We start from the raw sequence: 12,472 nt of genomic DNA, 5'->3' as shown, positions 1-12,472 counted from the left end.
TGCACGATGAACATGAATGGATGCAGGCGACCAGACAGGATGCTTACGTATGTCGCACCTGTCAGAATCGTATTTAGACGTGTCAGGGGTCCCATATCATTCCAAGTACACACGCCGCACACCATTACAGAGCCTCCACCATCTTGAACAGTTCCTTGCTGACATGAAGGGTCCATGGATTCGTGCGGTTGTTTCCATACCTGTATACGCCCATCCGCTCGATACAATTTGAAACGAGACTCGTCCGACCAGGCAACATGTTTCCAGTCATGAACAGTCCAATGTCGGTGTTGACGGGCCCAGGTGAGGCGTAAAGCTTTGTGTCGTGCAGTCATCAAGAGTACACGAGTGGGCCTTCGGCTCCGAAAGCCCACATCGACGATGTTTTGTTTGAATGGTTCGCACGCTAAGGCTTGTTGATAACCCAGCATTGAAATCTGCAGCAGATTGCAGAAGAGTTGCACTTCCGTCACGTTGAGCGATTCTCTCAGGCGTCGCTGGTCCCGTTCTTGCTGGATCTTTTTCCGGTCGCAGCGATGTCGTAGATTTGATGATTTACCGGATTCCTGATATTCACGGTACACTCGTGAAATGGTCGTACGGGAAAATCCGCACTTTATCGCTGCCTCGGAGATTCTGTCCCATGGCTCGCGCGCCGACGGTGACACCACGTTGAAACTCATTTAAATATTGAGAACCTGCCATTGTAGCAGTAGTAATCGATCTAACAAGTGCACCAGGCACTTGTTGTCTTATATAGGCGCTGCCGACCTCAGCGCAGTATTCTGGCTGTTTAAGAATCTCTGTATTTGAATATGCATGCCTATACCAGTTATTTGGCGCTTCAGTGTAAATTACGCTACCTGCAGAAGCCAGAAGCTGAATAACTACCACCTGGACACAACGAGAGCTGGCTCGAGTGGAAATCTTTAAACAGATTACGATCAGGAGTTGGACGATCCAGAGACATCCTGAAGAGATGGGGCTTCATAACAGAAGATACGTCCTGTGATTGTCGACAAGAAGAAACAACAAGCCACATTCTCCAGTGCCTTTTGTATCCTGCGTCGTGCACGAAGATTGATCTGCAAGCCACTCCAAGTGACTTGGAGGTTGCAAAGTACTGGGCACATGTAATATATATATATATATATATATATATATATATATATATATATATATATATATATATATATATACAGCGCGTTACAAGAAGGTGCGACCAAACTTTCAGGAAACATTCCTCACACACAAAGAAAGAAAATATGTTATGTGGACATTTGTCCGGATACGCTTACTTTCCATGTTAGAGCTCATTTTACTACTTCTCTTCAAATCACATTAATCATGGAATGGAAACACACAGCAACAGAACGTACCAGCGTGACTTCAAACACTTTTTTACGGGAAATGTTCAAACTGTCCTCCGTTAGCGAGGATACATGCATCCACCCTCCGTCGCATGGAATCCCTGATGCGCTGATGCAGCCCTGGAGAATGGCGTACTGTATCACAGCCGTCCACAATACGAGCACGAAGAGTCTCTACATTTGGTACCGGGGTTGCGTAGACAAGAGCTTTCAAATGCCCCCATAAATGAAATTCAAGAGGGTTGAGGTCAGGAGAGCGTGGAGGCCATGGAATTGGGCCGCCTCTACCAATCCATCGGTCACCGAATATGTTGTTGAGAAGCGTACGAACACTTCGACTGAAATGTGAAGGAGCTCAATCGTGCATGAACCACATGTTGTGTCGTACTTGTAAAGGCACATGTTCTAGCAGCACAGGTAGAGTATCCCGTATGAAATCATGATAATGTGCTCCATTGAGCGTAGGTGGAAGAACATGGGGCCCAATTAAGACATCACCAACAATGCCTGCCCAAACCTTCACAGAAAATCGGTGTTGATGACGTGATTGCACAATTGCGTGTGGATTCTCGTCAGCCAACACATGTTGATTGTGAAAATTTACAATTTGATCACGTTGGCATGAAACCTCATCCGTAAAGAGAACATTTGCACTGGAATGAGGATTGACACATTGTTGGATGAACCATTCGCAGAAGTGTACCCGTGGAGACCAATCAGCTGCTGATAGTGCCTGCACACGCTGTACATGGTACGGAAACAACTGGTTCTCCCGTAGCATTCTTCATACAGTGACGTGGTCAACGTTACCTTGTACAGCAGCAACTTCTCTGACGCTGACATTAGGGTTATCGTCAACTGCACGAAGAATTGTCTCGTCCATTGCAGGAGTCCTCGTCGTTCTAGGTCTTCCCCAGTAGCGAGTCATAGGCTGGAATGTTTCGTGCTCCCTAAGTCGCCGATCAATTGCTTCGAACCTCTTCCTGTCGGGACACCTTCGTTCTGAAAATCTGTCTCGATACAAACGTACCGCGCCACGGCTATTGCCCCGTGCTAATCCATACATCAAATGGGCATCTGCCAACTCCACATTTGTAAACATTGCACTGACTGCAAAACCACGTTCGTGACGAACGCCAACCTATTGATGCTACGTACTGATGTGCTTGATGCTAGAACTGTAGAGCAATGAGTCGCATGTCAACACAAGCACCGAAGTCAACATCACCTTCCTTCAATTGGGCCAACTGGCGGTGAATCGAGGAAGTACAGTACATACTGACGAAACTAAAATGAGCTCTAACATGGAAATTAAGCGTTTCCGGACACATGTCCACATAACATCTTTTCTTTATTTGTGTGTGAGGAATGTTTCCTGAAAGTTTGGCCGTACCTTTTTGTAACACCCTGTATATACAGGGTGTCACCTAACGTTACCGCTGGATATATTTCGTAAACCACATCAAATACTGACGAACCGATTCCACAGACCGAACGTGAGGGGAGGGGCTAGTGTAACTGTTTAATACAAACCGTACAAAAATGCACGGAAGTATGTTTTTTAACACAAACCTACGTTTTTTTTAAATGGAACCATGTTAGTTTTGTTAGCACATCTGAACATATAAACAAATACGTAATCAGTGCCGTTTGTTGCATTGTAAAATGTTAATTACATCCGGAGATATTGTAACCTAAAGTTGACGCTTGAAACCTCCGACGTTCAGTTGCGTGTTGTAACAAACACGGGCCACGGTCGGCGAGCAGCATCTGCAGGGACATGTTTACGATGACGACCGTGTTTACGTGTGTGGCTGTAGTGCACTGTTGTGGTTTGGTCTAGCTGTCGCAGTGTCCGCATGTAGCGCTTGCTGCTATTGTTATTCTGCATTCGTCTCCGTACGCAGACCAACTGTAGTACACCGTGTTACCAGACGTCTGTGATAGTGTAGAGTTGTAGGAACTGTGACCATGGTGTACTCGAACTCTGAAAAGGCGGAGATGATACTCATCTATGGCGAGTGTCGACGAAATGCAGCTGTAGCCTGCAGGGTGTATGCAGAACGGTACCCGGACAGAGAGCATCCAACGTGCCGCACATTGCAAAACATCTACCGCCAACTGTATGCAAAAAGTATGGTCGTAGCACGCAAACGGATCCGTAGCAGGCCCGTCACAGGAGAAGCGGGTGCAGCTGGTGTGTTAGCTGCTGTTGCCATGAACCCACACATGAGTACACGGGACATTGCGAGAGCCGGTGGACTGAGTCAAAGTAGTGTCATGCGCATACTACATCGTCACCGCTTTCACCCGTTTCATGTGTCGCTACATCATCAATTACATGGTGATGACTTTAATCATCGAGTGCAATTCTGTCAATGGGCATTAACAGAGAATGCGTTGCAGTTCTACCTGTTTACCGATGAAGCGGGTTTCACAAACCACGGGGCAGTGAATCTACGGAACATGCATTACTGGTCCGTGGACAATCCTCGTTGGCTCAGACAGGTAGAGCGACAGCGACCGTGGACTGTAAATGTATGGTGCGGAATCATTGGCGACCACCTCATTGGTCCTCACTTCATTGCAGGGGCCCAAACAGCTGCAACATACACCGCGTTTCTACAGAATGATCTGCCAACGTTGCTCGAAAATGTCCCACTGGAAACGCGTCGACGTATGTGGTATCAGCATGATGGTGCACCTGCACATTCCGCAATTAACACTAGGCTGACCCTTGACAGGATGGTCGACGGGCGTTTCATAGGACGTGGAGGACGCATAAATTGGCCAGCCCGTTCTCCTGATCTTACACCTCTGGACTTCTTTCTGTGGGGTACGTTAAAGGAGAATGTGTACCGTGATGTGCCTACAACCCCAGAGGATATGAAACAACGTATTGTGGCAGCCTGCGGCGACATTACACCAGATGTACTGCTGCATGTACGAGATTCATTACGGCAGAGATTGCAATTGTGTGCAGCAAATGATGGCCACCACATTGAACATCTATTGGTCTGACATGTCGGGACACACTCTATTCCACTCCGTAATTGAAAACGGAAACCACGTGTGTACATGTACCTCACCCCTCATGGTAATGTACATGTGCGTCAGTGAAAAAGACCAATAAAAAGGTGTTAGCATGTGGACGTAATGTGCTGTTCCAGTCTCTTCTGTACCTAAGGTCCATCACCGTTCCCTTTGGATCCCTACGTAATTCGGTGCTCTCCGATACACACGATCGAACAGCGGAGGAGTGGTACTCAAGCGCCAACTTTAGGTTACAATATCTCCGGATGTAATTAACATTTTACAATGCAACAAACGGCACTGATTACGTATTTGTTTATATGTTCAGATGTGCTAACAAAACTAACGGGGTTCCATTTAAAAAAACGTAGGTTTGTGTTAAAAAACATACTTCCGTGCATTTTTGTACGGTTTGTATTAAACAATTACACTAGTCCCTCTCCTCACGTTCGGTCTGTGGAATCGGTTCGTCAGTATTTGATGTGGTTTACGAAATATATCCAGCGGTAATGTTAGGTGACTCGCCCTATATATATATATATATATATATATATATATATATATATATATATATATATATATATATATATATATATAGCTACTGTAAATTTGCATGTTTCTGACTCGAGAATAATAAAAAGAACCAAAAGTAATTCTCTCTTAAGGGGTCGGACGTGAGCGACCTTACCCTACGTCATTTTCTCGGAATGAACGACTGTGCAGCGTCTGTACGGAGAGAGAGAGAAACACGAGTGTGACGCCGGTGCTGTTGTTTCGGCAGGTGGTGCGGTACACGCCCGGCACAGCAGAGGGCCGGCGCGTGGTGGAGTCCCACCTGTCGGCGCCCGCGGACGCGCGCGAGACGCTGGACCGCGCCGTGGTGGTGGCGGGCGAGGCAGGCGCCGAGGCGCAGCTGCAGCAGGCCGCCGCCGGCTACAGCCGCTACCTGCCGCTCAGCGTCGCGGGCGCCGCCTTCCCCGTGCCCGACGCGCTGCGCGGCCGCAACATCACGAGCGTCGTCATCCTCGCGCCGCTCGAGAGCCCGTCCCAGGTCAGCCACGAAACACCCCGCCGCTGTTTCACAAGCAGGCTGCGAGAAGTTACGTCTTTGGCGTACATCTGATCTCGGAATACGGGGAGTTCCGAAGTCTTCGTATTAAACTTTCTTTCTTTCTTCTTTCTTTCTTTATCGTCACCTTGTCCCACGTCACGTAGGGTTGGCGTTGCTCTTCTGGATCCTTCTCCTCCGTAGTACTCTATCCATTGCCTCTTCCTTCTTCCATCCTTTCTCCCTCAGGTCCCCGGATATCTTATCCTTCCACCTCATCTATGGTCTTCCTCTCCTTCTCGCTCCTTCAGTCTTTATATCTTCAATTCTCTTACCAATATTCTCTTCCCCTTTCCTCTGTAAGTGTCTGTACCACCTTAGTCTGCTTTCTTGTATCTTTTTCCCCATGGGTCCCACTTTCACAGCTCCTCTAACAAATTCATTTCTAATCCTGTCCTTCCTCGTTACCCCACAGCATCCTCATTTCCGCCACTTCCATCTTCCTTTCCTGGGCTACTGTGATTGGCAGAGACATGGCCATTTCTTGGGCTACTGCGATTGGCAGAGACATGCCCAATCACAGTTGCCCGGGAAAGGAAGATGGAAGGGGCGGAAATGAGGAAGCTGAGGTGGATGTGTGAGGTAACAAGGAAGGACAGGATTAGAAATGAATTTGTTAGAGGAGTTGTGAAAGTGGGTTTAGCCGGCCGGAGTGGCCGAGCGGTTCTAGGCGCTACAGTCTGGAACCGCGCGACCGCTACGGTCGCCTCGGGCATGGATGTGTGTGATGTTCTTAGGTTAATTAGGTTTATGTAGTTTTAAGTTCTAGGGGACTGATGACCACAGCAGTTAAGTCCCATAGTGCTCAGAGCCATTTGAACCATTTGAACCAAAGTGGGTTCGAAATGGTTCAAATGGTCCTGAGCACTATGGGACTTAACTTCTGAGGTTATCAGTCCCCTAGAACTGAGAACTACTTAAACCTAACTAACCTAAGGACATGACGCACCTCCAAGCCAGAGGCAGGATTCGAACCTGCGACCGTAGCGGTCGCGCGGCTCCAGACTGAAGGTGAAAGTGTGACCCATGGGGGAAAAGATACAAGAGAGCAGACTAAGGTGGTACTGACACTTACAGAGAAAAGTCTTCGCATTAATCGTCTAGGGGTAATAGATCACATGGGGCACGACTTTTGTTGGAGACAAAATGCTCGCTAGCGTTTTCCAGCGACATGCAGCTTGTGTGTGAGATGTGTGTTACCTATCAGGGCAAGTCAAATGAAAACAGAACACCCGCCACAATGGTGCCTTGGTATCGTTGCATTCAAAAATAATCACTGTTGTATCCTCGTTGCCACGGTAGTGTCTTGTACCATAGGAGTCGAGGAAGAGGATGTTGTTCGGTGGCCGGTGTCCTCTTTTTACAACACAACTGCACACGTGTATTAACAGGCTTCTTTATTTACTTTAACAGATAGCAGATACTTTAACAGCATCCATGTGTTGGGTACAAGCTCTTCAATATTAATCCACGTTAGCCTCACTGCTGGTGAAGTACAAGTCCCGCTATTTACACTAATCTGATCGCAGTGTACTTATAAAAATGACTTTTTTTAATAATAATAATAATAATAATAATAATAATAATAATAATATCAATATTTATATTTGTGTTTGGAGAGAGAGAGAGAGAGAGAGAGAGAGAGAGAGAGAGAGAGAGAGAGAGAGAGAGACTGATTTTTGATTGATATTTTTGCTTTAAGTCGTAACTGGTACCTGAATTTTGGTTGCTGCCTCCTTGAATGATCAGCTTCTGCACCAGTTGTTGACGTATTGCAATTTGGAGGAAGTTATTGTTCTTTAAGGTTTAAAATACGCCTCTGTTAGTTATTTGGCCGTATTGCGGATAGCTTTGAGCCCTAGTTTTCGCGGCTTTTCGTACCTACGGGACCACTGTTGTAAGTAAGAAAGATGAAATTGCAATGTGCTTTCCGTGAGAAAAGGAGATTGCTTAGCACACAAACTTCCTTCAAACTACACGTCCTGCTACATCAAAATTGGTCAGTGGAGTTCAGCACCATACTATTGTACAAGAACATAATCCAATTACTGTAATTAAGAAATCTGAGAGGTTGTTACTTATTGAATGAAAACTATAGAGAATGCTTTCATTCCATGTAGGCTTTCACGGCCGGCGTCTTTATCAGTAAACTCTTCCGGGCTAAGTTGCCGTGGTCGATCTGTAGAACTTCTTCTCCCTGACGTTGATATAGAGAATGCATTTCTTTTCCTGAATTTTAGTGAACTTTGTACACTTACAATTCGGTCGATTGATAGACGGCAACGACAATGAAGTTCAGTCCTATTCCAAAAACAAGATATTTCTATTCTTCACTTCCAGAAAATTTGCATACTTAACCGTGTGGCAACTCTTTCACATACTTTACTCGGTTTTATCAATTTTCATTAACTGTAACAACACGTTCTGAGCGACGGCCTAGCAACACGTCTTCTTGGTTTTATCAATTTTCATTAACTGTAACAACACGTTCTGAGCGACGGCCTAGCAACACGTCTTCTTTCCACAAGATACCGATTAACAGTCTTTTTTTAAATAAAATCAATTGTCTTCTTTTTTAGAGTCCATACTCAAAGATTCTCTAATACTATCGTTGTGGGGACTGCGCGCTAAAGAGTTTCTTGCTCTCCAGCTGCGCTTTTTGTTTAATCATATTTACATTTATGGTAGTTACATACATTACTGAGCTTCTCAGAATAAAATCAGGCACAAATTAGTTAAAGAAAAAAAAGCAGGAGGCACACATAACATAACATACTGACAGATCGCAATTTATAGTGTGAGTTAGTGCACCAGTGACTGAGTGGCTGAGGTAGTGACTGAGACTGAGCTAGTGACTGAGACTGAGCCCTCCAGTCAGCGGTGGCGATCTAAATACTTGGGGTCGAGAGGGCGTTGACGGCATGTTGCTTGTGAGTCTGTCTTTGGCCTCTCTCCTGATATGCGAGCTTCATTCGGCCTGCTATCGATCTTCTTGCTACATTTTTGCCGATGGTTGTGCTGGCAGCAGCTTACGCCAGCACTATCACCACAAATGTTAAGACATATATCCCACAAGGAGACAATATGATCAATTCCTCTTTCATAGAACGTGGTCAGCTACCAAAACCAACGTCTGTGCATGTCTTTCTTCATGTCGCCAGTGTGAAAATCACACTGAAAGATCCTGGCTGAACAGATGATGTTGCAGTATTTCACAAACAAATCGCCGAAGTGTAGCCTTCGTCCGATTGGCACTGAGGAACGAGCGTTAGCAACAGGATGATTCCATCTGACACCATTCCTGAGCATTTAGATATTATGGCACGTCGCAGTTTTGCATAGTGTCTTCGTAGCACTATGCATTGATTGTGGTTCCATTCTCGAGGAACTCGACAACCAGAAGGTGCCTACAGTCAAACAAGGAGGTCATCATGGCCTTACGTGGTGCCATCACCTCGAGCTCAACGACAAAGCAGTCGGAGGAAATATCCGACATCTCCACCGTCAACGAAATCCAAAGCTATTCACTCAAGTTCCTGTAAGATACACGATAACGCCCGCCTCCATACTGTCAATCGGACGAAGGCTACTCTTCAGCAATTTGGTTGGGAAACACTGCAACATCCTCTGTAGAACCCCAGTCTTTCAGTGTGCGATTTTTAAATCTTTGGCAACCTGAAGAAAGACGTGTGTGGACATCAGTCTTAGTCGGACAAGGAAGTGCAAGAGTGGCTGTGTTTGTGGATCTGTCAACAGGCAACCGCGTTCTACGAAACAGAAATTGTTCATCTCGTCTCCAAGTGGAATAAATATATTAACATGTGGCGATCACTTTTCAATAGAACCATCCCATGGTCCCGTAGTGGTGCATAGTCGCTTTTCATTTGACTGCTCCTTAAATAATCCAGCCATCTGCTCTGCATGAGAGGGGGTAGGATGGGTTCCTGATTTACTTCTAAAATACTTTTTTCCAAATTAAAGACACTCATTCTTGAGGTTTTCTTGTTGGAAATCACTCTATCAGTTTACTGGAGTAGTTAGTATGCAAACGCAGCACACGTAGTTAGTAGATACTGATAGTTCGGAGAAACCTCGTCATCACATGCTGGCAAATTCAGTAAAAAGAAACGTAGCATTGCCGAGAGGTATCAGTGAGCATATTGTCTGACAAAAGTTGTTCCCCATGACTTGTTCTGTCACCCCTAGATGTTTGAAGCAAAACCCTGAAACACCTTATTTTGTCAAGTCTCTGCCATTTTGTTTGCATCAGGAGGCAGAATTAGTTCTGTTTGCAAATGATACAAGCATTGTTGTGAAGCCATGCAAAAAACTATGAACAGAGAGAATACTAATTTATCTTTTTCTCAAATTTACTGAATGGTTTTGCATGAATGTGCTAGCTTTAAACTAAAAAGAAGAGAAACAAGAAAAAAAGCAATTCATTCAGTTCCTTAGGTGTCCATATTGACGAAATCTTAAACAGGGAAAACTACTTAGTAGACTTGCCAAAAAGTTTAGGTTTGCCTACTTTTGGCATAAGAATAATACCCAATTTTGGGGATGCAGAAGACAGTTAATTAAAATATTTTGCATATTTTCATTCACTGATATCTTGAAGGATAACATTCTTGGGTAACTCTCCTCTCAGATAAAAAATATTCACTGCACAAAAGAAACTAATTAAAATTATGTGCGTGGTTCACTTCTCTAAAGCTTGCAGACACTTCTCAGACCAGCTGGGAATACTATCCACAGCCCCACAATACATTTATTCACTGAAATTTGTTATCAACAATCCACCTGAGTTTGACAGTAACAGAGATATTCAGAAGTACAAGATTAGAAGGATAAACTATCCGCATTTGCCCTTTAATGTAACTAACTTCGGCACAGAAATGTGTGAAATATGACGCTATGCAACTCTGACAATCTACTGATGAAAATAAAATATCTGACAGGTAGCAGAAGTGTTTTAATATGTAGATTAAATATGTTCCTCCTTAACAAGAGTTTCTATACAATAGAGAAATTCTTGTATGGTTTTGAATCGAAATAATTAGTCATTTTTAGAGGAAAAGCTTGTGAATGGGTAGCATATATATGGCGGTGGTGGTGAGGTCCCACACTCCGAGGAGTGTAGGGGACGATGCAGGAGACCTGCACTGCCGACTGGGCAAGGTCCTAGCGGAGGTGGTTTGCCATTGCCTTCCTCTATGCTCGGAGAAAGGCAATATATATATATATATATATATATATATATATATATATTCGCTGCTTCTGCCTATGGGTTTGCAACCCACAACGACTTCAAATACCAAGCATTAGATTTTCATGTTCTCTTGCTCACTACATGCAAACTTATAGTCCTACAAAAAAAATTAACAGGACCTTTTCGCAAGAAATTTAATCTAGTTAAATTCTGTACTATGATAAGTTTTCGACAGAGGCCATAGTTTCTGAATTATTCAAAAATGACATGCAAAAGTGAACTTTAAACAGGTTTTTCTTGAATAATACGAAAACTGGCAATCAGCAAAAGCATATCCCAATATAAAATCTAACTAAATTAAATTTCCTATGAAAAGTCCTGTTAATTTTTTCTGTAGCACTAATAGTTTGCACATAGAGAGCAAGAGAATAATAAAATTTCAAGTATGGTTTTTGAAGCCGTTGCAGGTTGCATAAAATCTATAGGCAGGGGCAACTGAACCACCATGTATCACTTTTCTTATACAGGAGTTTAACAGTGGCTGATTGTGTCGTGGCATATGAGTTGGGTTTTGTTGTTCAAATATTGTGTCTGCCTCTGTGTGTGTGTGTGTGTGTGTGTGTGTGTGTGTGTGTGTGTGTGTGTGTGTGTGTGTGCTCAGAAGAATTTCTCCTGCTTACATTGGTTGAATTTCTAAATACAGCTTCCAGCGTTCTTTTCATTAGCATTATCCACTGCTTGACTATATCATCACTTCCGTTAAGCCTCGGTTTATACTGGATGATACTGTGATTCCTACAGTCAAATGTGTTAGATAGGTCACAGAAAATGCTTTTAATGCTTCTCAGGTGATTGCTCTTATGAAACCCAAACTGCTATTTACTAAGGACATTATTGTAAGATACTGTTCTAGAGTACATCGTCTTCTCCGATATTTTGGAGAATGATGTCATTAGCGAACAGGTAGGTACTTATCGACGTCTCTCCAGTCACCTCTCTTATGAGGGGGTTTAACAATGGCCTATTGTGCCGTGATATAACGATCTGGTTCTATTACTTAAGACTTCTTCTAGCTAATCGCATCTGTCCACGTGATCGTATTTTGGTTATTAGTCGACGACGAGACGCGGTCATAGTGGGGCAGCTGACAGTAGGTCTACGCTGCCGGGACGGAGTCTCGTCCAGGTGGTGTGGCTGTCGCTACCGTGCAGCCGGTTGACGCTGTTCCCTGTTTGCAGGAGGAGGGCGCGGCGAGCGCGCGCTCTGACGAGGACCCCCCATCGCTGCCCGCGAGGCTGGCCAAGGTGCTGGCCGTGGCCGACCGCAAGAACATCGACGACTGGCTGGCGGCCGAGAGGCAGCTGCCCTCCACCAAGCAGAGCATCGTGCTGCTCGTCACGCCGCCGTGAGTACCCACACCATTTCACCTGCCACATTCTACAGGCTCTCTTTCAAAGATTAATCAAATTCACTACGTCATACGAGGGTCACTCCAAAAGAAATACACACTATTCTTTTTTTTAAATTCCATCTTTTATTCTACATGTTTGAAAGTTTTACGGTGTGTAGATACATCCTTTAGGAACAATATTTTCATTTCTTCACATAATTTCTATCCCTCTGAACTGCCTTACGCCATCTTGGAACCAGGGCCTATATACTCGCATGGTAAAACCTGTTGGAGCCACTGTTTGGCAGCGTGCACAAGGGAGTCATCATCTTCAAACCTTGTTCCACGAAGAGAGTCTTTCA

The 12,472-nt window shown here is 44.6% G+C and overlaps 1 protein-coding gene across 1 annotated transcript in view; it reads left to right on the top strand.

Moving 5' to 3' along the window:
- LOC124616323 (histone-lysine N-methyltransferase 2D-like) overlaps nt 1–12,472 on the top strand; it is a 77,224-nt gene that overhangs the window by 52,404 nt on the left and 12,348 nt on the right. The window contains exons 7-8 of the mRNA XM_047144629.1: nt 5,185–5,454; nt 11,959–12,125. Coding sequence (XP_047000585.1) covers nt 5,185–5,454; nt 11,959–12,125 — 437 coding nt within the window. The remainder of the gene's footprint in view (nt 1–5,184; nt 5,455–11,958; nt 12,126–12,472) is intronic.

The sequence above is a fragment of the Schistocerca americana genome, chromosome 5 (genome assembly GCF_021461395.2).
Source record: "Schistocerca americana isolate TAMUIC-IGC-003095 chromosome 5, iqSchAmer2.1, whole genome shotgun sequence".
Taxonomy (NCBI): domain Eukaryota; kingdom Metazoa; phylum Arthropoda; class Insecta; order Orthoptera; family Acrididae; genus Schistocerca; species Schistocerca americana.
This window is presented reverse-complemented; position numbering and strand designations above follow the sequence as displayed.